Source organism: Aythya ferina (assembly GCF_964211825.1).
Source record: "Aythya ferina genome assembly, chromosome: 15".
NCBI classification, from domain to species: Eukaryota; Metazoa; Chordata; class Aves; order Anseriformes; family Anatidae; genus Aythya; species Aythya ferina.
In genome coordinates, this window is record NC_140314.1 from 3,112,944 (window position 1) to 3,140,272 (window position 27,329).

Sequence of the window (27,329 nt, forward strand, 5' to 3'; positions counted from 1 at the left end):
CGGAGGCAAGCTCGTGAGATGAAATTGCTTTTCCAATGGCTATTTGTGGCGCGTCTCAAGGTGGCTCGGGAAGGTTTACCCACCCCAAAAAAAGGAACAGAGAGCTCCGAACATTTCCTTCTTCCTAGCAGGGCGGCCACGGGGGATGCGTGCTGGTGCTTTCAGTTCTGTTTACGCACTTGCCCAGGCGGTCGGGGAGATGGCTGGGTTCGTGTTCGGAGGAGGCAGCCCCGCGTTACGCACGGGGGGAGCGATGCCCTGGGAGCAGCAGCCTGCCAAAATGAAGAACACAGGGCCCAGGAGCCCACCCGGCTTTGCAGCCACATCCACATGCTGATTTATTCCGATAACGAGCTTTGGGGGAAACATTCAAAACCTGCTTACAGCCATCAGCGAGTTTTCCTAAAGTGAAAGCGCAGGGCTTTGGAGAAAGAGCCTTATTTTTAGTTTCTATTGCTTTGACCCCCGGGTAAAGTCAGGAAACTTTGTGTTGCTCCATTTCCCCGTCCCGATGCCGTGCACGGCGGTGGGAGCAGGGGCTGCCAGCCTTGGCCGGGGAGCAAGCATCGTGCCAGGAATATCTGCAGCCACGGAGGGTGCCAAAACCATCTTGCGTCCACGGCGCAGTAAATAAAAACACGTCGGCTGATGGTTTCATAAAACCATGAAGCCAGCTGCGTAGCCGTAGGTCGGAGGAGAGCTAATATTAGCCAGCAGATGACTAAAATTAGAAAAGCAGAACCGAGCCAGAACTAATTAGCTGCTCGAGGAACAGAACCAGAACCGGAACAAATTAATTGTTCGGAAGCCGAAATACCAGCGCGGGGCCTGGCAGGAGCCCCCCGGGAAGGCTCCACGCAGGCTCTCGCTCAGTTTTGCTGCTGGTGACTCATGCGTGGGCTCGTGGCGTGCTTGGAAAAAGAGTCCTGGGTCCTATCTGGAGGCTGCAACAACCAAATACAGGTTGATGTTTCGCTCCTAGCCGGGAGTTTGCACGATGCAGCACGAGCTCGGCTGCACCGGGAGCGGCACGGAGCCAGCTGGTGCCCCGAAGGGCTCCAAAACAGGCTCCTTCCTTCTGCCCTGTCTTGCTCTCTCGCTGCCCAGACGAGCGTTTGTAGCGGCGAGGGTAATTACGAGGCCACCTGGATGGCTCCTGGAGGCCTCAGCTCTCAGCCTCAGCTCTGCCACCGGCTGAGATGCTTTGCCGAGCTCTCGGAGCGAGCCCGGAGCTGCCACCCGTGCAAACGCCACCAGAATAATTTCCAGGGAATTAGGAGGCTCGCAGAGATAGCCGGCACGCGGCCGTGGTTTTTGGCTGTGACTCAGTCACCTGTGTGGTCACTTCTTTTCCTTTCCAAAGGTGGTAACTCACCCTATATTTCTTTTTTCCCCTCTTGCAGCGCTCAAACAGCAGCTCCCATTTTAGCAGCAGCATGACGCACGGTGTTTTAAATTCAATTTAGAATACAAACTATTTATACCAGCCAGGAAAAGGCAGTGAAGCAGCTCTCTCTGTCATGAGTGGATTTGTAATTTCGGAGCAATCATTGCATAACTAATTGAATCAGCTCTCAGCATGTGAAATCGGCGCCCTGCTTCTCGGAGGTTTTCATCTCGCTCCCCTCCCGAAGGCGGCTGTCCCCCCTCCGCCACCGGCACTTTGTGTGTCTGCAGCAGCCTGGGAAGAAAGCGGTGCCTGCAAAGCCGCCCTTCCCTGCTCGCTGCTTCAACGGAGCCACTAAATTACCAAATTTACTCGGAACGGGTGAATGGCCAAGTTGTGGGTGTCCCCCAAAGCTGCCCAGGCTCCGTGCGAGGGAGCGGAGAGTGTTTGAAGCTAATGAAGAGCCCAGCGTGTCGGAGGAGCAAATTGATGTTGAAACATTCCCCTGGCTCCTACCAGGGTGTGGAAAGGTAGAAAACATTCCAGCTGTAGGGATTTTGATCGGGTTGGGAGCGAGGCTCAGGGATGTGATGACTCGGGTGGGCCCAGAGCTGCGGATTTGGGGAGCAGCTCCAGCCACCCGCATGCAGCAGCCTCCCAGGACGTGGGGGCACCTCTCCAGCTGCATTCAGGGCAGGGGGCCGTCAGCTTCTGCTGCTCTGCAAAACCTGGAGCTTAACGCTGCAGGCAGAGGGACACACGCTGGCAGGGATGCTGACACCTCCCTGGAGATGTGAGGGGCCGGGGCCGTCGCCGAACAGCGTGCGTGGTGCTGGGAGATGGGTGAGGAGCTGAGGCGAGCCCTTAATGGCTAAAATTGCTGAGCGCTGACGAAGGCCAGCTGGTTCAGCACGCCCAAGGGCTGCGGTTATCTCTGCCAAGCTGGCAGGTTTTACCTGGAGGGAGCTGGAGGGAGCGCTGCAGATTTTTCTGGAAGAGGGCTGGGAGGGGTTGCCCCTGCCTGGTAGGGTCTGCGTGGCTGGGGGCAGTTCCCAGCCTGGGAAATCAGAGCTGGGGAGCCCTGTGGTCCATCCCCTGCTCTGGGATCTGTTTTCTTTCCTTGCAGAAGAGCAGTGCCAGGCTCCATCACACGAGCCCGTTGGCTTCGATGGCCCTGGGGCAGCCTCAGCCTTGCTGAGTGCCCCCAACCACCCCTTTCCTTTCCTTTTGTCTCTTCAGGTGGCGAGATGGGAGCACAAAACGCGAGCGCTCAGCCGGGTCTGCGGCTCTCCACACACCGCCTGTTACTGCCTGGGCACTGTGATCCTGATGCTCAACTGTGTGCGGAGCCACTGGTAAGGATCCAACTCTTCGTATGGAAACCCAACGAGGTGCCCCCACAGGGCATGGGGACTGAATCCAGCCCCAGCATGTTGGTTTTACCTGGATCCCTTCAGCCAGCAGATTTATTCCAGGGTTTGGAACACCCCAGTCAGGCAGAGGGATGCAACAAGGTGGCTGTGGGCAGGAGAGCAAACCATCAGCACCCAAAGGGTGTCATGGGTTTTCTTGCCCCACTCTCTTGGGGCAGTTTCCCCTGCCCTACATGCAGCCGGGTGGCAGGAAGGCTGCGGGCGCGTACCCAAGAGCAGAATCCTTTAATTTTCTCGTGAAAACAATGACCAAAATGAAGCCTGTTTTTAAGAAATCCCCATTTCCTGTGCGGGAGAGTGGGATTATCTGTGCACTTAGCGAGCAGCCTCTTCAAACTCTTATCTGCAATCTGTTTAAACACTACCTGTGCTAATAGTGCTGTGTGACTGATGCGCCCTCCACCATGGGAATACGTCCGCTGACGTTCTGAGTGCAGCACAGAGGTTTGCTGCAGAAGATTTCCCCGATGCCAGCAATTTATCTGCGATCTGATAGGCTTTATCTCCAACGCTGTGAGGAGAGGCAGGCTCTCTACTAAATTTCCAGATTCAATTATGCCAGGGTCAGAGCTAATGGGTTGTTTGGTACTCCGGGTAATTTCCCAGGCACGGAGATCTCAGGTTGGAATTTGCACATGTCTTTAAGAGCTCTGCCTTCCTGGAAACGACACCGAGACCTGCCCTTGCCCTTCTGCCTTTGTCACCGCTGCTTCTTGTTGCAGAAAGCCCAAGAAAGCTCGCGGTGAATGTGGCCATCGCTGAGTGCAGGCGGTGTGGGGCTCAGTGCCCGTGGCTCGGTGACACGGCACGCTTGGATTTCGCTGGGGTATGTCTCGGCAGTCTCAGGCACTGATGACACAGCTGCTTGTTGTCTGGGAAGCAGTGCAAAGCCTTGAGCATGGCCTTTAATTAAAAACACAGCTGATGGGGGGACGATCCCAGCTCCTGGGGGCTGAGCACCGATGGGGAGGGTCAAGGAGGCCTGAGCTGTCCCAGCACTGCACCCCAAGCTCTCCAAGCTTTCCAAGTCCTTCCCCTGGGAGCCACGGGATGCTTTCAGGCTCCATCCCCAGCTCCGTGAGCCCTCCACAGCCCCAACCAGGAGAGGCTGTGCTGTTTGGGAAGGCGTGATCCTGCCCCCTGCTCACACATGAAGGCAGCAACCAGCCCCAAACTGGGCTCCAGCTGCCCAGAGGAGGACCCATGAACACGGGCACTGCCATCTCAGGGCTGCTTCCACCAGGAGGGGCACAGCTCTCTTCCTTTCACTTTCCCCTTTAATCATTTTTTTTTTCTCCAAGTCACTTCTGCTCGGCTGCACTGATGTTCTTGTGGGCAGGGGCTGCTGGGGAGCGCTTGGAGAGCCCACAGGATGCCTCTTTTGTTTTTAAACACCTGCTTCCTCTTCACAGCTGTATTTTTGGCAGGCTCCCAGCCAGATGGGGAGGCAGGGGAGGGAAGAGCAGACAAATTCTGCAGGTTGGCATCTGGGCTGCAAGCTCCGACGCCTCCCCTTCCTTGGTCTTGTCCCCAGGTCGGTGCCGTGATGGTCTCATGCATTTTTTCCATCCAAAGGGGTACCTTGGTTGTAAGAAAAGAAATATTCCATGCTTATTAAGCAATTAGGTGCTTCCCAACCCTGAGCTTCGTTATCAGCCCCGGCGTGTTTCTGAGAAGCAATGCAGAGTGACCTGTGACCAGAGGGGACCTGCTTAGTCAACCACACGAGGCAGGCACCCTTAGTTGCTTCGGTGCAGCGATGATTTTCATGATGTTTGTTTGGCAAAAGCAGGAGCTTCTTACTGGAGCTCTTATCAGGGAAAACAACTCCTGAACTTCTGCACTGCCTGCCTGTGTTCATGGCTGTTACCCTGTGACACGGGACATGCCCCTCTGTATCCTCCTGTACATTTCCATCCCGTGTCTCTCTCTCTGGGTTTAGCCACCTTGTTGGCATCTTCCCCTGCTCTGACTGCTTTTGGAGCTGTCCCCTGCTCCCCTTTGTATGCTTTTTCAAACTCCTCATCCCACAGTAGGCGTGTGCAGGTGGTTTTGTACCTGGGGAGCTTACAGACTTCCCACCTTTGGGGCCTTGGGGTGTTTTTCCGAGCTGTAACAGCACCACCCCGCATACGTGTGCCAAAAGGGGGATTTGGCAGATGCAGAGCGAGGCCCCGGGGGTGTCTGGGTTGTGGTGCCTGTGCTCCAAGCACGCCCTGCAGAGGCTGAGCAAGGACAACACCTTTTCAACAGAAAGAACCCACCCTGGGACCCGATTCAGCCCTGGGAGGGGCCGGGTGGCATTCAGCAGTGCGCTTCTTTTACGCTCAGCTTGTTTACTTCCTGGATTTGCTATCAAGAACAAGCGTGTTGTAAATGGCATCGATCTCCATATCACAGCATTTTGTCACCATGCTCGTGATGGGAACTGAGCGTGGCCCTCAGCAGCCCACGTCCCCTCCGACCCACGCTGCCAGCAGCAGGCTGAGCGTGGCTGGGAAAAGCTCCGGGTGGACCAAAGCACCTCGTGCCCCCCACGGACCCGCTGCCGGGCAGGGAGAGAAGCTGCTCCAGCCCCAAGCTGACCTAAATAACACGCACCCCAGCGCTGGCAGAAAGGCAAAGTCATTATTGGCAGAAGAAGCTGTGAAGATGATGACTGAGCTCCCAGTTGCTGGTGGTATCGGCGGGATGGTTTTAGGCTTTATTTCCTTTTTTTTTTTCATTTTTTTTAACGAGCGAGGTCTTTTGTTGCGGCGTGCAGGCAGCGGTGCTTGCTGCTGGCCACCGCTGGACCATTTTCCCCCTGCTGCCTGCTTTTGCCAGGGGGAACAAAGCCTCCAGCACGGGGACAGGGACATGCCGCGCAGCCGCCTGCGCCCCCGACGCTTCCCGCTGCCTGCCAGCCCCCGTCCCGCTTCTGCCCCAGTTGCACTTGCCCAGTTTCCAGGCTGATTTTGGGGATCGGCCGAAGGGAGCGCTGCGGCAGCAACCCAGTTTGCTCGACGAGGTCTTTGCTCTGCTTTGTGGGGAAGGGGTTACAAAATGTGGTCACCGTGTGCCACCGAGAGAGGCCCAGAGAGCTGAAAAGCTCAGCTCTTCTCTCACCACATTTCCAGGCTTGCTTCGTGCTCCGTGTGGCTTTTGGGGATGCGTTAGGGCTGCAGGTTTGGTTAACTTTCTGTTTTTGCAATATAAGCTCCTGCTTGTGCAAACCTGGCCACGGGTCCCCTCCGCATCCCCACGGGAGGAGCGGTGCCCCCGGTATTCCCCTTGCCCCCGAGGCTGAGCACACTGCGGGTTAAAAACCACTTCCAGCTGTGTGACACCTCCGTCCCCGCTCTGCGGGGCCATTTCCAGAGTGCTTTTCCAGTTCATGTGCTTTATTCCCACCACGCAGCACCGTCTGCACAGCAACAGCCGAGTGCCTGAGCAAACGCCCTTTGTTTTGGGAAAGCAGCGCCGGTTGCCTTGGCATCCTGGGGCAAACCCCGCTGACGGGGAGCTTGTGCAGGTGGCCACGGGGCTGCTTGCACCCCTCGGGGAATCAGCCACGTCTGCCAGTTGGGCCAGAGCTGCTGGATTTGGGATTTTTGGCTGGGGCAGGGAGCGGGTGCCGCTGGTGTTTGTGCCGGCAAACCCGCAGGTACGCGTGGGGAGATGCTGGGGGAAGCCCCGTTTCCCCCATTTCCATTCCCCAAAGCTGGGGGGCACCCCGCAGGCCACCTCTACCCCACAATCACTGGCATCCTCGTGACAGCAGCCGGGGATGCGATTAAAGTAGGTCACAGCCCATCCATCCCTGCCCTGGGAGGAGGGCAGCTCCTCCCCACGGCACTCGCTCCGCTCGGCGCACAAAAGCGTTTCCAGGTACCAGGACAAAGCCCGGCTGCAAGCGGCGTCCTCTCGGGTGCCGAGCCGGGATGCTGCCTTGCAGCACAGCCAGAAATAAACGCTGTGATGAACGTGACTCAGAGGCACATGGAGAAAGGGACCGGTGATGGGTGGCCGCGGGACTCGTGCCACACGACGGGGACGGTCCCCGCCTCGTCCTCCCCCTGCCAGGAGGGTGAGCCGTGGCCCCCGAAGGGGCTCCCCTGCTGCCTGCAGCGGGCACGGATGCCACAATCACTGCATCTGCTGACGGCTCCGTGCTGCTCGTCGTGGCCCGGCATCATAAATTGCTTGAAAGGTTTATTTACCAGTCCTGAAAACTCCGGCGCGCATCATGTTTAATGCAAACAGAGAGCGTGTCTAGGAAGGTGGAAAGCAGCACCGGAGGGCAAGGCAGCCCGTTATCTCTGCGCAAACGCCTCCCTGCCTAGCTGCAAGCCGAACAGCAGGGCACAGAGCAGGGCACGGAGCAGGGCACGGAGCAGGGCGTGCTGCTGAGGGTTGCTCCTGCAGGCCTGTGAGAAGGGAGGATGGCATCAGCTGGAGCAGGGGACACGGCTTCGCCAAAGCAAACGGCCTCACGTGCTGGTTGCAAAACCTCCGCGGCTACTTTTGCAGCCAGTTCGTGCTCTCGAAGCCACGTTTGTGCTTCTCATGCTCCGAGGCCGAGGCAGGTCACGAGCACAGGATAGGGGAGCTCCAAGGATGCAAGATAGCGTTAATCCTGCTAATCCCGAGCAAAAAGCAGCCTCTGAGCACCTCTGCACCTCCCTGCTCACATCGTTTTGCATCCCCACAGGGCGATGGCTTTCCATCCAAGCCCCGGCAGTGCTGGTTGCAGGGACGCAGGTTTGGGCTTCCTCAGCGGGGACGCTTTTATTACTGAAAAACAAACATCAGGGATGCGATGCGAAGGGCTGTGAGGCTGCTGGATGGTGCCTTCCCGTCAGCACTGATTTTAAACAAAACCAGGATGAACCTGGAGAGCAGAGGGCAGCGTGCTGGGTCACGGAGGAGCTCTCCGAGGCTCCTTCCAGCTCCCTGCCCAGCATAGTACGTTTATTCTGTGTTTTGCTTCTTTGCTCTAGTCCGTGCTGAAGGATGAAACAGCTTGCTGTGGGGGCCTAAAAGCTCCCAGAGAGTAGAAAACCTGTTAGGAACGAGCTCCAAGGAAAACAAGAGGTATCAGCCAGGTCTGTGCACCGTAAGGTTTAAGTATCATCCTGGGCTTTGCTTGGCAAGTGCCTCGCCAGCCGGCCTCGAGCCTTCGCAAGGTGCAGCCCCGGCTCTGTCAGCTTCCCGGGCAGGACTCTCAGCTCCAATTTGGGCAGCAAAGAAAACCAAGGGATTTGCAAGGCTCGCAGAGCTGGACGTTAGGAAAAAAACCCTCCCAAGCAGCGCAGATAACATCACACGAGCTGGCAGCCCTGAAACCACCGGGTCTGTTCCACGCGCAGAGCGGGGAGCACGAGGAGCAAGAGGCAGGCAGCGATGGCCAGGGGCGCAGGAGTGCTGTTATTCCGCTTGAATTTCAGCCTCCAGGGTGCTCATTAAAACATAACAAAACAAAAAAAAAACGCCCCGAGTTTCCTACCTCGTGTGTCAGCAGCATGTGGAGAGGCGCTGCACGCAGCTCCGTGGGGCTCTTATCTCATCTGCCTGTTATTAACGGGCATTTCTGAATCACAGCCTTATCTCGTTTGGAGCCCTCCGCTCGCACCGGAGCTATGCGAGGCGCCAGGGCTGCCAAGCCCTGCTCCTGGGCAAAGTTCGGGTGGCCCAGGACAGGGGGGTCACGGATTTTACGCTCGCAAACAAGCATTTGGGAGGTCAGACCCGAAATGCCTGCCTTATTCTGGAGCTGAGAAGCGCAGCTCGTGTGTATCCAGCATTTTCCTCTCGCTGCTCCCATCCTCCCCCTGACTGTCAGGCCTCAGCCGTGAATCACTCCTGGGCACGTGGCGAGCCCACGAAAGCTGCAAAATGTTTTGGTGGAGAGGAACGGGGGTGGGAGCACGAGATAACCCGGGGGATTGTTCCCCAGTCCTCCAGGTCCCGTGCTGAGGCATCGCAGCCTCCAGCGTTTGCCAGGGCGTCTTTGTGCATTTTTTATATATTTTTTTTGCATCATATTGTGCCTCGGTGGGGTTGACATTTCCAGGACATTTCCAAGACATTTCCACCAAGGGTTGCGAGTTAAAATAAGTGCCCCAGGTCAAGCCCTGGCTGCTCACCATTGCTTCTCCCACTGGAAAAGGGGATCCTGAGAAATGTCAAAGGGCCCCGAGAAGTGTCTTCCCCAGCAGCATCCTCTCCCAAAGCTCTGCCTCTCCCAGAGGGGGGTGATGTTGGCAGTGAGTGGCCGCTATTAACAGCCCTTGTTGTCTCTCTGACAGCTTCACAGAAGCCATGAAGAGCCAGCCGAAGCTGGAGGGCTTGGACAGCCACTGGGCTTATTGCTCAGGCTTGGTCATCTTGGCCGTAGGGACCTTGTTTGTCATCTCCAGCTTCTTAGCACTGGGATTCACCGGGACTTTCCTAGGTAAGCACGAAAAAATTCGGCAGCCGAACCTGAAAGTTCATTGAGCCCCCCCAGGGGTCTTTTGGCCGGGCAGAGCCCCGTATGAATTTCATCCTCCTCGTCTCGGGGGAGCTGTTAGGTTTGTTCTGGCTGTGCGATACCGCAGCATGATCCAGCCACGCCGTCACCTTGCACGGAGCTGCTCGTGCAGCGATGTTGCCCAGCCGGCCTAATCGCCTCCGGTGCCGAGCCTGAAATTGTAGAAATACGGCTAATTATCGCGGAGATCAAATGTCCTGCAGAAAGAGCAGCCCAAGGGCAGAGCTCCTGAGCAGGTCAGCACCTGCATGGTGGGGAGGAGGAGGAGGAGGAGGAGGAAGGGGAGGATGAAGGAGAGGTAGGAGCCATCCAGGCGCCCTGCGCTGAGCCCCCAGCCGCCTGACACGCGCTCGGGCAAGATCTCATTTGCTCTTCCCCTCTGCAATAAACCTGACATCCGCTGACAGATCCTTTTATCTGCCGCTTTCTGGCAAAAGGCATTTTCCACTGTGCCTGCTCTCACATTTAGAGAGTAATTCTATTAGCATTGTTGACTTTAGAAATACGCCAGTATGTGTGGAATTCATAAAAATAAAATAGAGACGGGAACAATAAATATCGAAGGAGAGGGGCAGCTCCCGCTGGCTGCAATAATCACAGCCCCGGCTTCGACACCGCATTTAGGCTGTGCTTTTGCAAGTGCTTTACAAACCAGATTCAATTAGCTCCTGCAGCGTCTCCAGGAAGAGGAGAGGGAGGTAATAAGCCTTCCTGGTTTCAAGTGGAGGCGCGAAGAGACGCCTTGGGTTGGCCAAGATCCTGCCGCCAGAAATAGAGCCCAGCACTCCTCAATGTGGGCTCCTGGCTCCGTGTGGCCCCCAACCACCAGCCTGTGGCTCCCTCCCAGCTCGCCCACAGCCCCCGGGGGCGATGCTGTGCGTGGAGACGTGTCCGGGGAGGCCGAGCACAGGAGCACCCAGCAGCCGGAGCTGCTTGAGCGCTCCTGAAGCCCGGCCAGCTCCGGGGCTGTTGACGTAAAGCCTGATTCAGCCGACCAGGAGGACCCACTGGGCTTGAACTGCTGGGGAAAAAAAAAAAAACAAAAACAAACGAATGAGTCAAGCTCGGCGTAAGCAGGGAGCGTGGCCCCGGCCCCCTCCGTTTTGGCACGGCCGGCGGTGCCCCCCGGGGAAGGGAGGAGGCGGGCGGTGGTGGCCCACATCGGGCGCTGCTGCTCCGTCCTGCACAATGGCTCGTGCCGAGCCTGGCGTGACGCAGCAGGGAGCGGGGCCAGCGCTGCCAGCTGGAACGTGACGGGGACAGCAGGGCAGAGCCGAGCCACCGCAGCGCTCGTGGGGCGGGAGGTGCCGGGAGCATCCATCCTGGGGGTGGTCAGCTCCAGCGAGCCCCCAAACTCTTAGCTGAGAATGATGCTCAGTGTGGTTTCTACCGACACACGGGGTCTGCAGGGCTCAGGGGTCTCACCTGGGTTGAGCACCGTCCCCTTGCACGCCCAGCCGGTGTCCTGGGGCTGCGGTGGGAGCAGGGTCCCCGGGCGGTGTGGGCGCTTCTGGCTGTGGGTAGGGGAGAGCTGTGCTTCTTTGGCACCAAGTGTCATTGCATCATCCAGCTGCTTCTCACAGCCGGTCGAGCTCAAGAGGAGTTTAGAGAGCCTGAGATGCCTGAGCACTTAGCGAATTTGCTGGGACAGCATTTGACCCTTCCCTCTCCAGTTTTCCTAAAGCAACGAGGGCTGAGCCATGCGGGACATGGAGGCTGCATCGGGGCTGCCCAGGAGGACCCCTCTTTAACAGCTTTAAGCTCCAGAGCACAGCACTTTGTCTCTTAAATGCAGGCTAAATGGTTCACAGGAGCCACCCTTCTGCCACAAGCCTTTCTGTGCCACCCCATTGCCCCCAGGACCAGTCCCAGCCTCCGTTTGCAGCAGCTGGATGCGGCCCCTTGCCACGACAGCCCCGACCTCCTTCTCCCCTGGAGGACCCTGCTCCCACCCTGCCGGCGCCAGCGTGCCGATTCGGAAAGCGCCGTGTGCTTGCTGGAATTCAGTTCAGGGCCGTTTGCCCGATTTTCTGACAAAGGCAAGAACAAGTGCTTGGCTTCCCGGAGGCTGGGGGCACCCAAGAGGCAGCTCTGCCTGTCTGAGCCCATCTCTCCGCACCCACGCGCGGTTCCTTGCGGTGCTGACCAACATTTCAAGTGAACCAAAGCTCTGTTAGTGGGTTACGGTGGATCTGGTGGCTCTGAAAAGGGGCAGTGGAGGCACTTCGGGCTGCATTGTGCTCAGGAGGCCGTGGGAAGCTTAACGGGGTGCATCGCATGGCTTTCTGCTGCCAGGATCCAAAGCAACCCCCAGAGCAGCATCTCCCCTTGGGGGCAAGGTGATAACACCGACCTCCAGCCAAAAAATATACCCAAAATAGATCCCAAAGTGCCTTGCCCTGACAGGGGGCAGATTCCTGTTTCGAGGGCTTGATGGAGACACAGGAGATGCCCAGGCTGATGCTGATGCCCTGTCCCTTCCCTCAGCACCTGCCTGGCTGTGAGAGCCTTGCAGATCCTCTCCGCCGGTTGCGTTCCCTTTGTGCAAACCTCCCCGGTGCCAGCGTCATTTGGGGCGCGAGGTGTTCAGCCCCGAGGCGAGGGCGGGCAGGGATAATGAAGCATTTTGACACAGAAGAAAGCACAGCAACGGCAGCGCTTGGGGGGTGCTTTCTACCAGAACAATCTCCGAGACGCATTGCCAAGTAACTGTGAGAACATATAGTATAAATACCAGGCAATTATCTCACTTAGTGGCCTGTAGTTAAAGCCCAAAAGCGTTGTATAATTGGGCAGGCGCTGTTTATCCTTGGAAAGAAATGTCTTAGCACCACGTGAGGTCAAAGAAATTACTCGGCGATCCAGGTAATAATAATAACCTTGAATACTTTGCACTCCCATAATGTGCTTTATCTGGATTTCCAAGCGCTTTCTCACCATACATTAATCCTCGCCCCCACTGCGCTATGAGAAATACCGATATTATGGTCGGCACACAATGGGGCTGGGAGGAGACGTGCCCAAGGTCAGGGAACAGGCTGGTGGCAGCGCTGGGGACAAAACTCTGGGTCCTGAGCTGGTGGACTGCTGGCTTGTGCCGTGCCTTGTGCCGCGGACACGGAGCAAAACCCTTGCTGGGCTTTGTGGTCTTCTCATTGTAAGAGCAACGGGAGGCAGGGCTCTGCATCCCAGCTCCTTTGCCCTCCCCGAAACGCCGTTCACGAGCTGCACATCTCCTCACTTGTCATTTTACCCAGGCACCCTTCAGCAGCACCGAAAAGATGACTCCGCGCTGGATGGGAAGGCTGAATGCTGACAGTTCTGAGAGCTTTCCTCATTACGGATGACAATCACCTCCTATCATCATCATCATCATGCCGATAATTGAGTGTTTTGTAGGCAGAGGTGCTATTTTCTGAAATTCTGAGAAATTCTCTGAGCCACGAGATAAGGGTGGCACTGAAAGAGGGCGTTTGGTGGTAGCGGTCTTGATTGTAGCATCTCAAAACACCATTACAGTGCTCCGGGCTTATTTCCCCATTAAATGGCTTTGGACCTATGCACTCGCTTCCTTGTCGAGTGACTTTAGAGGGGCAATTTTCAAAGGGGAAAGCAGAATCAGCTTTCAGCTTTTCAGGTGGGACCTCGAGAGCTGTGTCCTGGGGAGGAATGTAGCTGCCGTAGCCTCGCTGCACTGCACAAACCTTCCTCGTGGGCAAAGAGCCATTCCCGGAAAAGCTGATAGACACGGAGTAAACAGTCAGCCTATTTACTGCAGCTTTCTGAGCCTGCAAGCCAGCAGTAAAACCCTTCATTCACCTTCATTTTCCTTTGCTCTGCCTCCCCAGCAGGGATGCCCCAAGGAGGGCACCGCGTGCCGAGCCCCCCGAGTCCCCAAAACTCCTGCCCTAGTGGATCCTAACGAGAAACCCTCTGCTTGCCCTGCAGGTGATTATTTTGGCATCCTGATGGAGGCGAAAGTCACCAGCTTCCCCTTCAGCATCCTGGACAATCCCATGTACTGGGGCAGCACGGCCGTCTACCTGGGCTGGTCCCTCATGTGAGTATGTGCCCCCACCGGCAGCGCTATGGGGTAAATGTGGGGTCTGTGCGCTACGGGGCAGGCGCTGTCGGGGAAGGTGTAAGGTGCTGGCTTGGACCAGGGACCAAGGAAACTGTTGGCGATGGGAAATCAGCAATAAAATGGCCGGGGAGTAAAATGGCAGGGAAAGCACAACGTGCCCTGGCTTCCCGCTTCCTGGCTATTTTTGTGCCTCTGAGATCTTCTGCTGTCACGAAAGACTTGCGGCATTAATGGTAGAAAAATAAATAACGGCCAAGAGCTGGGGAGAGGAAACATCAGCAAATGCTCTGCCGCCGAACGGGGTCCTTGGCAGGCTCTGCACATGGAAAAATCAACAGTCAGGGCCGAATTCATGCCGGGTGTCACTCAGCAGGGGCAGGGCGCTGATACCAGGGATCAGTGTGACCCTGTAATTACCTCTGAAAAAAACAAAACAAAACAAGCCAACACACCCTTTCCCCCACTGCATGGCGATAACACTTCCGAAACACTCCTCATGTGATACAACACAGCTTAATAGCCTGCTTAGGAGGAAATGAATAGGCTGTAATTTAGCAGTAAATGAGCAATATACTCTATTCTGTGTATTAAGTTTTATGTGGCTTTCATTTAATATCACATTTTATTTATTTGCCCAGGAGAAAAAAAACAACACTGGCTGCCTTGCCTTGGGAGCCCGTAGAGCATTACAAGTCTTTATCTCTACGTATTTTGCATGGGCACTCCCGAACCGACCCACCTCTCTTCTCTTTCTGTGGAAAAATAAAACCTTTTACCACTTTATGGTCCCCTTTTCAGCCACGTCTGCGGCAGCAGACCAGTCTGGCCCCTGGTAATAAGCCAAGCCGATGGCTCCGCTGAGCCTTGCTGATGTTCCCTCTGCACGGTGAGATCCCCCCCCTGCAGCCGTCAGGCATCGCTGCACAAGGTTATTTGCCTTCCTTGCAGCCCCATGGCAGCTGGATTGGGTCCAAACCCTGGGAAATGGAGCCTGAGAGCCGGCCTCACGCCCTCGCTACCCGTGGCCACCTCAGGGCTGGGCACAAGGGGACAGCGTGGGGACAGCGGGGCAGGAGAAGCCCCCCCTGCCACACCGCAGCCACCCAGTGTGACATACCCGAAGGAGGAATTTGACCAGAAGGAGTTTATAAGATTTTTATTATTTTTTTTTTTTTGCAACCAGCATCAAACAATTTCCTGGAACCTCTGCCGAGCCCCCTCAAGCTGTTTGTGCCGCAGAAATCCCCCCTTCGCCCCCGCGACAGAGCAGCCTCGCACCGGGTGCTCTTTGCTTGGCCTTCCAACACACAGTCCCAGGGAAAAGCAGCTTGAAGCAGCTCAGGACAACAGTGCGATTGCCTCTTTTTCTTGTTAAAAGACTGCTCCCATAAAGGGCAGCAAGGCGTGACAAATAATTGCTGGTGACAAATTGCTGGAGCTGTGCAAAGTGGCACCAGGACACCACCCGCCTGGCCCTGGGGAAGCTCAGCACAACCCTCCCTGCTGTGTTTGTGGCCGTTTGCCTTCCCCCTGATCTCGGCTTGGGTTTCTCAGTTTTTCTGGGGGTTCCTAGGGCTCTCCAGAGGTCTCGCTGGAGTCACAGGGCTTTAAGATGTTGGGTGGCTGCCCGCAGAGGGGCCAGATTTAACATCCCGGGGGCGGGAGGGATGCTGCAGCTGAGCTGTTGGTACAAGAGGAATGCATCTGCTGACGGGTTTTGGACATGGCCTGAAATGTAGAACGTATTTCGCCTCCCTCAGTGATGTATCATGCTCCATATCGTGGCACTGGAGCCCAGAGGGTTGATTCATTTCCAGCTGTAAGGGCACATACCGCATAATGGAAGCGAGCTTGGCAGCGCCCCAGACAGCCCGCGATTAGGACTCCGACGTTAGGAACATGCTTTGGGGCCAGAGCCGCTGTTTTCTCCCTTCTAGGATGTTGCAAATATCCCGGGCTTGACTAATGGCAGCTCCACAGTCAAAATAAACACGTCTGCCAAACGCGCTACGAGCAGGGCTTCGACCCCTCGGTGCGTGCAGCGAGTGGAGGGGCTTGGAGCTGTCAGGGCTCCTTGCTGTGCCCAAGGGGGATGCACGGGGACGAAGCTCCTCTGCTGCTCACCACAGAAAGGGGAGTTCAGGGAGGAAAGAGCTGCAAGCAGCAAACTTGAGGCAGAAGCAAAGCAGCACGTCCAGGACCAGTGGTGCTGGCGGGGAGAGGCATGAACCCACGCGCATCGCTCTCGCAAAAAACCCCACGGCAATGGGGAGCTGCAGCAAGGGGTGGGGGCAGACAGATTTCCTATCAAAATAAGTCCTCAACAGCTACCAGGACCACAAAAAAAAAAAAAAAAAAAAAAAAAGCACAAACCCTACCTGGCTGACTCATCAGCAACCCTGCTACAAAACGAGCCGTGGCTCAATAAGTAGGTCGGGCTCGTAAGAGAGCAGAACCACACAAATGCTCCTCGTCGCCCGAGCCAAGCGGCCTCATTTCTCCCCCCCAAGATAAATGGAGCGTTGGCTGTTTCGAGATGGCTCCGTGTATCGGTGGTAGGGGAAGTGTTTTAACTCATGGCAACAGGCTGTGTAAATCAGAGCTGGCACCGCAGCCAAATGATGCAATTAGAGGTCTTGCTGTCAACAAACAATCATGCAAATTTGTTCCCTCTGATACAAATCAAGGAGGAGACATGACTAAGCATGTAATAGCAGGGGGTGGGGAGACGACGATGTTGCCCCGTGTATCCTAATGAGGAAAAAACTTACAGCAACATGGAAACGGTGAAAAAAAAAAAGGTGGAAAGGGTGAAAAGTGTGTGCACCTCTCCAGAAGCTGCAGGGTTCAAGTGCTTCGAGCTCTGCTCTGAAGGCATTTTTCCCAACAGGGCTGGCCCCCTCGCACGAGGCTAGCGAGATGTTTATCCTCACCAGAGACCAGCTAAGTACATTTTATTGCTGACAGCCAGCTCTTGTCCCCTTCACAGAGCTGTAACCAGCAATTAAAGGCAATCAGCAGCGTCCTAATTAATGGCAACGCTTGCAGACGGTGGCTGGAAGCATGGGATGCAGACAGGATGCTTTGGGGGGGCTGATGCTAAGCGATGGACTGGCCACAGCCACGTTTCTCGCTGCAGAGATGAGGCTGGGACCTGGTGGGGAATTTGGGAATTTGTGGTGTTGGCAGCTGGTTTGGAGACTGCCGAAATCCCAGTGCCATGGTAAGGACCTGGCTGCCTTCGCTACCTTCTGCCCCTCACGCCCTGATGCTTTCAGGCCAAGCATCAAAGAATTGACCCCAACACAGGCAGCGCAGCATGGCGATGGGGTTAATTCTGATTTTTTGGATTTTTTCGCCCCCTTGCTAAAAGAAAAAGCAGCCCCCATTGCATCCGCAGTCCCCGAGCACCGCTGCAGCGCAGTGTGGCCGTGGCATCGGCCCCCGTGCTGCGCCCGGGGACCCTCTCAGTGAGGATCATTCAGCCAGGCCCTGGGGACCAGCCAGGACCCTCTCAGGGCCACCATCTCGCTGTGTTTGGTGCCATGCACTGCCAGGTGCCTCCTGCAGCCCGGGTGGCCCGTATTTCTGGGCACACCAGGCGTCTCCCTTGCAGCAGGCTGGCTCGGCGCCACGGCCGTCCGTAAGCAGCTGCTCAGCTATTAAACAGCCTCCTAATCTCAGGACTTAGCATCAAAGCAGGAGCTCTCTTAACGGAGACGTGCGGGGATCAGACTTAAAAGAAGTCGCCGAAGTCGGCTGGGGAAGAGGCTTTGCCAAGTAACATCTGTCTAAGACAGTTAACATTAAGTACAAAAAAAAAACACAAAAAACACCAAAAACACACCGCCTTTTGTTCACTTCTGTTTAATGAGCGAGCGAGAGCTCTCATGGAGCCTGATGTCTCATTTCACTTTCTGAAGCAGGTCTTGCATAAGCCCATGTACTCACCTGATCTTCTCCTTCCCTTTCAAAACAGGCACGCAAGCCCAGCTGGCCTTCTGCTGACAGCTGTAGTGGCAATTTCCTACACAATTGCGGTGCTCTATGAGGGGTGAGTAGCTCTGCAAAAGTGGAGGGCTTCTAATTATTCCTACCAGCTTTAGCTCCCAAGGTTTCGGGGAACTGCAGAAGCAGAGAGGGTTTTGTTTTTTGTTTTTTTGTTTTTTTTCCAATTCATGCAGCGGGGAAGAAGGAAAACAGAGGATTGTTTTCCAGTTGTTTTGATAATGGGCAGATTCCTTTCTGAAACTATGTGCTGAGTTCTAGGAACATTTGCGCGTTTGCTTATTTTTATCAAAGCGAGGTTTTTCTCCTTCGGCTGCCCGCCTCTGTCTGCACAAAAGCACTAAGGAAGGCAGGACGAGGACTCATTGTGGCAGCTGAAGAGGCCCTACAGGAAGGACTTGCATTCTGTGGTTCCTCGGATGGGCTCCTCTGATGTTTTACGCCACGGTAGCCAGGCAGCCCTGGCTGAAGCAGCCCAGAACCGTTCCCAGAAGTACTGGTTAGACTTCAGCAGTACAAGGGCTTCTGTCTTTTCAGGGAAGAAGGAGGGTTGGGGGGGGGCACAGCTTCTGTTCCCCGAGGCGAGGCAGGAGCAGAGGTCACCCCAGAGCTCCCAGCACTCTTCATTTCACCTTCTCCCCCTTCTCCTGCCCCTCTCTCGTGTGTCTCTGCCCCCTCTCTCCCCACATTCCTGTCCCCCAACCACAGGCCTTTCACAGAAGAAATCTACCGGAGGAAACAGAAGGGAGCAAAGACCAAGTAACGACGGGTACGTTTGCTGCTCACACGTGTTCTGTTCAGCGAGGGGGGCTCCGGAGGGGCTGCTCTGCCGGGTGCCCCCACCTCTGGGCACACTGGATGGGGACAGGAGCGCTGCCCACCGTCCCAGCCCTGCCTTCCCCTCTCCCCAGAGCCCTTCCTGCAATTCTCGGGAGCATTAAGCCTCAAACCTGTGCACAAGCCTGTGTGGGAAGGCTTCACACAGCAGCCTTTGTGTCTGCCTCCTGGCAGCCGACCAGCAGCCCCCAAACTGTTTTGATCACATACTTGAGAGTCAGCGCGAGGGAACGCTGCTGGGGAGTTTTGAGGCTCCAGGTTTGATCTAAACCAGGCGGAAAAAAAAGCAGATATTGGCCAAAAAGCAGATATTGGTGCTCCAGCGAGTGCCCAGGGTGTTGTACGAGGATGTGTGTGTCCTACAGCACTGCAAGGAAATTGGGCATCCCTGCTTCGTGCTGGGGTTGGGGGCATTTCTGTTCATGTGCTCACACCAGCTCACTGCAGAAACTCAGCCCTGGCTCGTTTGTTGGGCCAAAGGCTTCTGCAAAATCCTGGCCCAGCTGCATGCACACGTTACTGCCCAGGCTCCTTTCCCTGGGGTTAAATACCACCCTGGAAACCTCCCTTTCCTCTGCCTGCTGGTGGTTGGAGAGCTTAGCCCCTTAGCCTCTGCCCCAGCAAGGCTGCTGCTGCACCAGCACTGTCCTTAACAGCCTCTTCTTGTCTCTTTGCCTTTTTTTAAAGCAGTGTCTTGGATACCTCGGCGCAGCGTGCCTTTGCGCTCCCCACGCTGTCCGATTTGCCCACTTTTCCCACCGAGATGTATCCTACTAATTAGCCCAGCAACCCCTAATGAGCCAACTGAGCACCCTGCAGTATTGGAAGCAATCAGAGGAACAGTACGAGCACCTCCTCGCTCAGCCCGTGGGAGCTGGAGGGTCCTGATCCAAGGTCCCCAGGGCCTCCCGACCTCTCCTCCTGCACCGATTATTGAAGATCTGCAGGGTACAAAGCAACCCAGCTCCAGCTCCGGACCGGGGGGCACTGGGGGGTCTTTCATGAGCAAGCTCTGAGCACACAGGAGCACCGGCTGCAGCTGATGCTCTGTGCAGAAGGCACTGGAAGCAGGCTGCTCGGGACAGCGATGCCACTTGGTGCTTTTCGGGGCAGCTCACTTCATCTCCTCGCTCGCTCCGCAGGCTGACACCTCGGAGGGGCCGATCCTCCGTAGCCCCGCAGCACCTTTGCAAGCAGATGCTGCCAAAGAGGCACAGCCTGGTGCCCCCGGGGCTCTCAAACGCTGCCAGGTGAGGAAGAGGAGCAACTGCTGCAAAGCCAACACCAAATCCCTTCTTATCCGGAGCAGTGAAACCTCCCCGACCAGGAGAGCGGTTTTCCAGCGGTGCAGAGCCCTGTAGCATCTCTGTGCTGCTTGCAAAGGGGACTGCAGAGCACGGAGATGTGAACGCACTACCTAAACCACTGCCTGGGGACAGCAGAGGGATGGCAGCTGTCCCGTGGGGAAGCCCCAGCCTGGAGAAACCACGCTGGGAGCAGAGAAGACCAAGGGGAAGAGCCAGTTCCCATCGGGTACCCGCAGAAGGACTGGACCTGGCCCTGGCCGTGCCGGTGCCCCTTCCCTCTCTGCATCCCAGGGATAAACCCCATCCATCCCCTGCTTTGCCCCAGGCTCCTGCCCCCCTTCCCCACCACCCAGTGCCTTCCAGCTGTTCTTCACTGCCTTGCAGGGGCGGGAGGGAGGGTTGGGAAGGGGTTCTTCCCCTCCGCCCCCGCGAGATGGGACCAAATACAGCCTGGGCTCATCCCGAGCCCTGCTGCTGGATCCGGCCCTGAACGGGACGGTCCCAGGGCTGAGGCTCCAGCCCCACGCTCAGTGTTTACAGATTCCCAGAACAGTATGAGAAATAAGCTGTAAATGACCAAAAAAAAAGCAAAAAAGCAGCATAAAGCCCCCGGCAGAGGACGGCGGCGCAGGGAAGGGGGCTGTGGGATCGGTCCTGGTCCCACCCTGGCACAGCGCCTCGTCCCCACGTCGTGACGTCCCCTCCGGAGAGGGTCCTCGCTTCTCTCAGAACAGCCCAATTCCCTCTTGCTTGTGCATGGTTGTAATTCACCCTCCCGGCATCGCTCAACGGGAATTAAAAGTGTCGGTTTCTTTTCAGCCCGGCCCCGGTTTCTTTTTCCTGCGCTCACGGACGCCGTGTCTGTGCCTCGCCGCTTCAGAGCCATCTCACAAGGATTATTTTCTTGTATTTCTGTCTCGGCGACCTTCCCCTTGAAGACTGGGGTATAGTATTTTATTTTTAGCCAAGTTTCCACATCCCCTCCGCGGTTAATGTTTATAGACAGAGGCTCAAACAGCCCAGTGCCCATAGCAACCAGCGCGGAGAGGATGCGTTGCATTATGCAGACAGTTTATGTCAGAGCTGCCAGTCCTGGCTCAAAGTCACTGATGTAAATAAATTCAGATTTGGTGATAGGTGAAATCAGTATTTACCGAAGGGGCATGTGCTCGTTAGGGGAGGATTACTCTAACGAGGGCTGTGTTTGTGCTGTCTCGCTCCCGGGCTGGGGAGCGCGTACGCCTGTCCCTGTCCTGCCACAAGGCTGCGGGGACCCCCCCTGCAGCCCAAAACAGGACCCCCCTGGTCCCCAAAACAGGATCGGGCCCCCCAGGTGGGTGCCTGTCACCACACACCCCGCTGATGCAGCCGCTCTCTTCGCAAGCTGGTGGCATCCCAAAAGCACAGGGGCTTGGTGCTGTGCCGGGAGCATGTCACAGACCCCGTCCCCGAATCTGCCACTTCACACCCAGCCCTCCCCACTCTCATCTCACAAAGCTTTTTGGGGCTGTGCTGGCTCTGTCACCCTTTTTAGGGTCTTTCCCCGCAGCAGCCGGTGTGGGTGAGCGCGTCCCGTGTCTGCAGACGTGGCTCTGCCTGCTGGGAAGCTGGGATTTGGCGTTTCGGAGAAGTCTGCTCCATTCCCTAAAGCAAAACCAAGGAGCTTAATTGTGATGTTCAGACCCACCTACACACCCCAAGCCTCCTCTCTGCTGTTTTTGGGGGGGGTTCGTTCTGTTTGGGACCCGTTCTCGGCAGTGAGCACCGTGTGCCGTGCTGTGCCACGGGGAGGAGAGCCCCGAGGAACCATTATTTATTCACGTGTGGTATTTGGCCTCCAAGCTGGGCTGTGAGACTCCTGCTGCTTCCAAAGCTGAGGCCTCAAAGCACCAAAAAAAATCCCTCCTGGGTTATTTCTGTGCCACGATAGCACCCTGGCATCCTCCTGGCTCCCCAGGGCACGGCCCCACTGGCCGGGGCTCCCTGACCCTAAGGACAAGCTGGTCCCAGTGCCAGCAGGGGCAGGACGTCCCCCCGGCTCCGCAGGAGCACCCTAACACCACGCAGGCTCCCTGCAAAGGTGGGCCTGGGATCGTTCCCAAATCCTCGTGTCTTGGAAACGCGGCGCGGGGCTTGCTGGATTGTTTGAGCTTGGCAGCGGGGTTTGTTTGTAGCCTTGGGCAGAGCCGCGCGCGAGGCTGTGCGCAGAGGCGGCAGATAACGCATCCCTCTGTGCGCCGCACGTTTCCCCAGCGCAAACACCGGGAAAAAAAAGGAGAAATTGGTTAAATGACAACTTCTGCCTGGCAGGGACAGCCAGGTCACCGCGTCCAGCCCCCAGTCACCTTTTGGCAGCAGAGACCCAGCAGCCACAGCTCCGCCGTCACACATCACCGGGGTTTTTCCCCTGCGTGCCTCCTTCACACGTGCTTCACATGCATGGGAGCATTTGCTCGTGCTATCGAGGGTGTAAAACCGCATGTGATATTTTGGGGGGATCAGGGTCAGCTCCACGCTGAGGGATGCTCTGCCCAGGGCTGCCGGGCTGAACGTGGGGGCCGCATCCTTCCACCCTCTCCTTGAAGGCAGCCGCGGCACTGGGGCGAGGCAGAGCGGGGTCCGCGGCCCCAAAAGCCCCTCGCTCTGCATCCCCCACCCTTACCCCGTGTTTGCTTTCGTCCAGCGAAGCTGCACTTCCTTCACCTGGGGGAGGAAAGGCCATCGGCCCGTACACGGAGAGCAAACAGCGTCAGCCAGTAACAGAGAACAAACACACGGCGCAACCCGGGCAGCGCTTCGCGCATCAGCGGAGCTGGCAGGAGGTTTGGGGCCACAGGAGAAGTCACGATCCCTGTGGGGTCCTGCCAGGCCCGGCCCCTGAGCCTGCAAGCCGTGGTGTTTGGGTGGAGAGGGGGGGGACGAGGGTTAATGGGGGCTCTGGAGGTGCTGCTGCATTGATTCCTGATGCAGAGGCTGAGCCGTGCAGCAGGAGGGGGATGTGGGTTTGTCTGGCACCAGCAAACGGGTTGGGATTTGGTGCTGAAGCAAAGCTGAGCTTTGGGCCCATGGGTGTGGGGTCTTAGAGGAGCTGTTTGGGCACTGAGTGCTCCCCCAGGGCTCTCCTAGTGCAGAGAATTGGGCACAACGGACCCTGTCCTTACAGGGGAAGGAATAAACCAGGCTCCTCTATCTCTGCTGCATGGGGAAAACAGCCCTGGGCTTTAAACTGGTCCCAAAGTAGAAATTCAATGGGTAAAGCGCCCTCAGGGAAGCTCATTCCAGGTGTGAAACCGCCGGTGCTGGCGGTGAACAAAACCCTGGTGGCAGCAGGAGCCGTGTGGGGAGCTCTCGGAAGCCCCTTGGGTCCCTCCGATCCCAGAGCTTGTTTCAAGGCTTCAGGACGACCCCGCAGCGTGGAGCAGCAGCAGCCCTCGCCCACCATCACCCTGCCCCTCGCATCACCCTTCCCGGGCTGTTAACAGCATCCAAATTTCCCCGACCCCATCCCACCTCCACCGGGGGGGGCTTTACGCACGTAGCTCGCTCCCTGTGCCAGAGGACAAGTTGTGAGGCTGTTTTTCTTTAATTAGCACACTGAAAAGCAGCCCCGGGACAGCCTGCGGAGCTGCCCAGGCTGCGAGCATCATCCTCGGCTCTTATTTCCAAAAACACACGGGGAAGCAGAGGAATGTGCTTCTTTTTTCCATGCTGCTTTTTGATCGCGGGACAATTGTTTACCCAGGGCGGCTCGTTGGGGCTCAGCTGCTCGCCTGCCCCGGGCTGAACCCTGCCTGCAGCAGGGACAGAGGTGACCCCCGGTGGGTTTTGGGGGCAGCGGGGGCAGGTGTGGGACCAGGACACCAAACACCTGCGGGCTCCGTGCCCACCACACCGACTGCACATCCCTCCACCAGCTCAAGCCCATCTCCAACCGCTGCTACCTCTCGGGCTCTGCTCTCTTCCAAAAGCCTTTTATTTTTGCCCCAGTGCCCTGGCAGCTGCTGCAATTCCCATGGGACCCCCTGAAATCGGTAGAGATGCATCCACTGGGGTCATCGAGCCCCCCATCTCCCCCCCACCCTATATTCCAGGCCTGTATCTGCCCGGGTCTGGTCACCGGTGACATTTCTCTCTAAGCCCCAGCATCCTCAGATCCGCGCCGAGATCCGGGCATCGAGCTGCTGCCGTGGGTTTTGGTGAGTTTGTCGCACAAAATCCCTCCGGGGTGGCTTTCCATCAACGTCAGGAAGCGGGGCTGATAACCGTAACCAGACACAGGTCCCAAGGGCAAAAATTAAAGGGTGGGAGAAGGGATGCAGATGGTCAGGAGAACACAGCACGGCCAAAGCTGCCCCATGCACATGAGGCTGCAGCCGTGCCTCCCACGGAGCTCTCACCCGGGTGACTGAAGGATCTGGGGATTTGGAGACGTGCCTCCAGCTTTCACTTTCTCTGTTAATCATATTCCCAAAGAGAAAGGAACCGAGAGCCACGAAAGCCATGGCGAAAGAAGCAGGGGGCGGGTGGGGGGGAAGGAGACAAACGAGCGGCCCACCTCTGCTCCGCGCCTCGTCGGGGGAAAATTACACATTGTGAATTAGGGGCCGCTTTTGAGAAGCCTTAAAGGAGGTTTAATAAAACGAGACAAGCTAATAATATAGGGAATTAATAGCAACCCTGGATGCTGCGCCTTGATTTAATCAGATGCTTTTCCCCAGGGGGGGACAAGGAAAAGCGAGAGCTAAGCCCTCCCATCCCTCCCCTCCCCAGCTGCTCCCCTCGCCTCCTCGCTCCGTCCCAGGGGAGCAGCAGGGCAGGAGCTGGAGCCCTCACGGCCCCGCTGGCCTCCAGCAGCTGCTGGGAAGTGCTCAGCCCACGGTGATCATTTCTGAGCGAGCTGCAGGCTGGGGAGCTGAGAAAACGGGGAGATGGGCACGTTCTGGGGAACACGGCCCTGTCCTGGGAGGGGAAAGCAGGAATTTGGGAGCTGGGGTGCGAAGCCCCGGTGCGGATGTCAGGAGATAAGGAGCTCCTGTCGGATCTGCTGTGCAGCCCAGGAGGGGTTTGGGGTGCTGGATGTGCCGGGGGAAGGCACAAACAGGCTGTCCTGTTCTGGGCTCTTTCCTCCCTTGCACCCTGAGGATCCAGCTGCGATCTGAGGCCAGCACAGCCTCAGCCACCCCAGCTCCAGGTGCTGATGCCATCGTTCCTTCCCTCAGCATCCCTCCAGCTCGCCTCTCCCCGGGCTTGGCTGTGCGACGCACGCTCAGGCTTTCTGGTACATTTTGCTTCCTCCATGCCTGCAGAGGCTGGTGCTGCCCTGAGCTCTCTTTGCCTGCTCGCACAGTCTGTCCGAGAGGGGCCCTGGGGAGCTGCATGTTCTGTCGCCGGGACGTTCGTGCGACTTTCGGGGAATTTCCTCTCCTCGGTGACTTGCTGGTTGTTTTGGGCAGGTTTCGTTCATCAGCAGGCGGCTGGAGAGCACGGGCGGGCGCAAAAAAAAAATAGAAATAGCAAGAAGCTAGGGATTGATCGGTGCTGAACACGTTTAGTTCCAGAAAAAGGTGCCTGTGATCACCGGGTTTCGTGCTCAGCAGCCTGCCCCAGGCTCTGGCTGTACCGAGCAGCTGCGTGAGCCAGCAGAGAGCCTCCTGCGTCCTGCAGGAGAGAAGCAGGCACCCCACAAGCGGCGGGGTCAAACCGTGTGGGTTGTACAGCAGCTGTGGGGGGAAAACGCTGTTTTACCTGCCCCTGCGCAGGGCTCGGGCTGTTTGCAGTCAGGTCAGAAATAGGTGGTGATTTTTCACAGGCAGAGCCGTGGGAAGGCTGTGCCTTGCGGCGAGCTGGCTCCGTTATCATCCATCAAAGGCAGCTGGCTCCTGGCAAAGGCGCTCTGCTTCCAGCAGCAGACAAATTTCCAGATGATCCTGGGGGACGGAGACTAATGCCTCGTAATGCTCCTCTCCTCGGGCTCTGCGTGACTCTGCAGGAGCCTCCGGTGCTGCGGACGGTGCCCACATCCTCTGCTGATGGATGAAGCCCTGTGGGGCCCATCCAGCCCCAGGGTCCCGTTCCTTGCACCCGGGGGTCCCTCCCTGAGCAGCCCCCTGCGTGCCCCCTGCCCCAGCCCGTGCAGCTGTGCTTCTGCTGTCTCCAAAGAGCCTTTTGGAGCAAGCAAATGGATTTTCCATTTGCTGAAGCCTGCTAACCTAAGAGGAGGCTTGGAGCAGGCTATTTTTACCGACTCCCAGCACTATTAATAGTTGTACGGTTAACAATAAACCCTAATCAAGGTATTTGATTTGTCTGTCCCCCAGAGGTCCGTACTTCCTATTCCTCCTGTTGTTTTCCTTCAACTGCTTCAATTAAATGATCTTTTTGTTATTTGGGGGTGATGCATCTGTGCTTCAGAAGCGGCTGTTAAGCCTCCTTGCTGTCTCACACCCGGATCGATAAGCTCTCCCTCCCCGACCTCTCCTCACAGCTTCGCTGTGGGGCTGCCAGGGGCTGGAGCTGCTCCTTGCTCCCACCCCAGGGGCACCTGCAGCTCCCCTGCATTGCTTTCAGGTGCTCAAATCAACCTCCAGGGGTGAGAACACCCTCAGAGGAGCCCGTAAACTCAGCAGCATCCATTTCCAAAGCAGAGCTGGTGAAACGCCCCCGTGCCCCATAAATCCCCATCCTCCACCCCAAGCTCCCTCGCAGTGCTGTAGGTCAGGGCTCTGCTATTCCCAGCCATGCTCAAGCACCAACTTTTGCACTTTTTTTTTTTCACTCCTGGCTCCTCAGAGGTGCTTTGATTCCAAGTTTCTCAGCAGCTCGCTGCCAGCTCGCCTTTCCCTGCGCCCCGTCTCCCGTTCATCCATCGCGCCGAGCTCTCCGCGCAGTATAGGGGCTCCAGCAAGCCCCGACCGCCCCAAACCCACCCTGACCCCCCTGCCAGCATCTTTTTATCCCCTCTCCGGCTGTGTCCCGGGCCCAGAAGCCCCGACCCTGCCCGGCTGCTGCCGCTGCGCTGCCCGGGGCCGGCGGCGGGGCCCTCGGCCGCGCTCTAGTGGGGGCAGCCGGGGCTGCAGGCGGCTGGGGTTGGGGTCGGGGTGGGGATGGGATGGGGTGGGCATGGGGATGGGGTCGGGATGGGGTAGGGATGGGGATGGGGTAAGGATGAAGAAAGGAATGGGATAGGGATTGGGATGGGATAGGGATTGGGATGGGATTGGGATGGGGAGGGGGTAGGGATGGAGAAGGGAATGGGGTAAGGATGGGAATGGGGTAGGGATGGGGATTGGGGCAGGTTGGGGATGGGGTCTTCTTGGGGTTGGAGATGGTTATGGGGTAGAAATGGGGCTGTGTTAGGGCTGAGGCTGGGGTCGTCTTGGAGATGGGGATGGGGTCGTGTTGGGGTTGGGGATGGGGTAGGGATGGGGATGGGGCTGGGGGCAGGCTGGGGCTGGGGGCGTGTTGGGGCTGGAGATGGGGCTGGGGAAGGGCTGGGGTCGTGCTGGGGCTGGAGGTGGGGTAGGGATGGGGCTGGAGATGGGGTTCTGTTAGGGCTGGTGATGGGGCTGGGGTCAGGATGGGGCTCGGGTCAGAATAGGGTCGTTTTGGGGATGGGGCTGGGGCTGGGGTAGGGCTGGGGATGAGGATGGGGTCCTGTTGGGGCTGGGGTCGGGCTGGGGCTGGGGTCGGATTCGGGTTTCCCCACAAAGCCCGACCCAAAGCCCTCCTTCCCGGGGCTGCATCCCCGAGCTGGCCACCA

General features: G+C 57.3%; 1 protein-coding gene and 1 long non-coding RNA gene across 5 annotated transcripts in view; one reads left to right on the top strand and one right to left on the bottom strand.

The window, feature by feature from the left end:
- Positions 1-20,388, top strand: part of PEMT (phosphatidylethanolamine N-methyltransferase) — a 39,147-nt gene extending 18,759 nt beyond the window's left edge. For 3 of the 4 annotated variants that reach the window (XM_084536296.1, XM_084536294.1, XM_084536297.1), the window contains exons 3-8: positions 2,627-2,742; positions 9,111-9,256; positions 13,283-13,394; positions 17,398-17,472; positions 18,135-18,195; positions 18,954-20,388. In XM_084536296.1, coding sequence (XP_084392422.1) covers positions 2,627-2,742; positions 9,111-9,256; positions 13,283-13,394; positions 17,398-17,472; positions 18,135-18,189 — 504 coding nt within the window. In that variant the 3' untranslated portion in view covers positions 18,190-18,195; positions 18,954-20,388. Of the gene's footprint in view, positions 1-2,626; positions 2,743-9,110; positions 9,257-13,282; positions 13,395-17,397; positions 17,473-18,134; positions 18,196-18,950 lie in introns of all 4 variants that reach the window. The other variant, XM_084536295.1, reaches the window with a different exon arrangement.
- A 3,655-nt stretch (positions 20,389-24,043) lies between these two features.
- Positions 24,044-26,240, bottom strand: LOC311445121. Its single transcript, XR_014698216.1, has 2 exons — positions 25,316-26,240; positions 24,044-25,228 (listed from the first exon to the last, which is right to left on the bottom strand). It is a non-coding gene; the product is annotated as an uncharacterized lncRNA (long non-coding RNA).
- Positions 26,241-27,329: the final 1,089 nt, after the last annotated feature.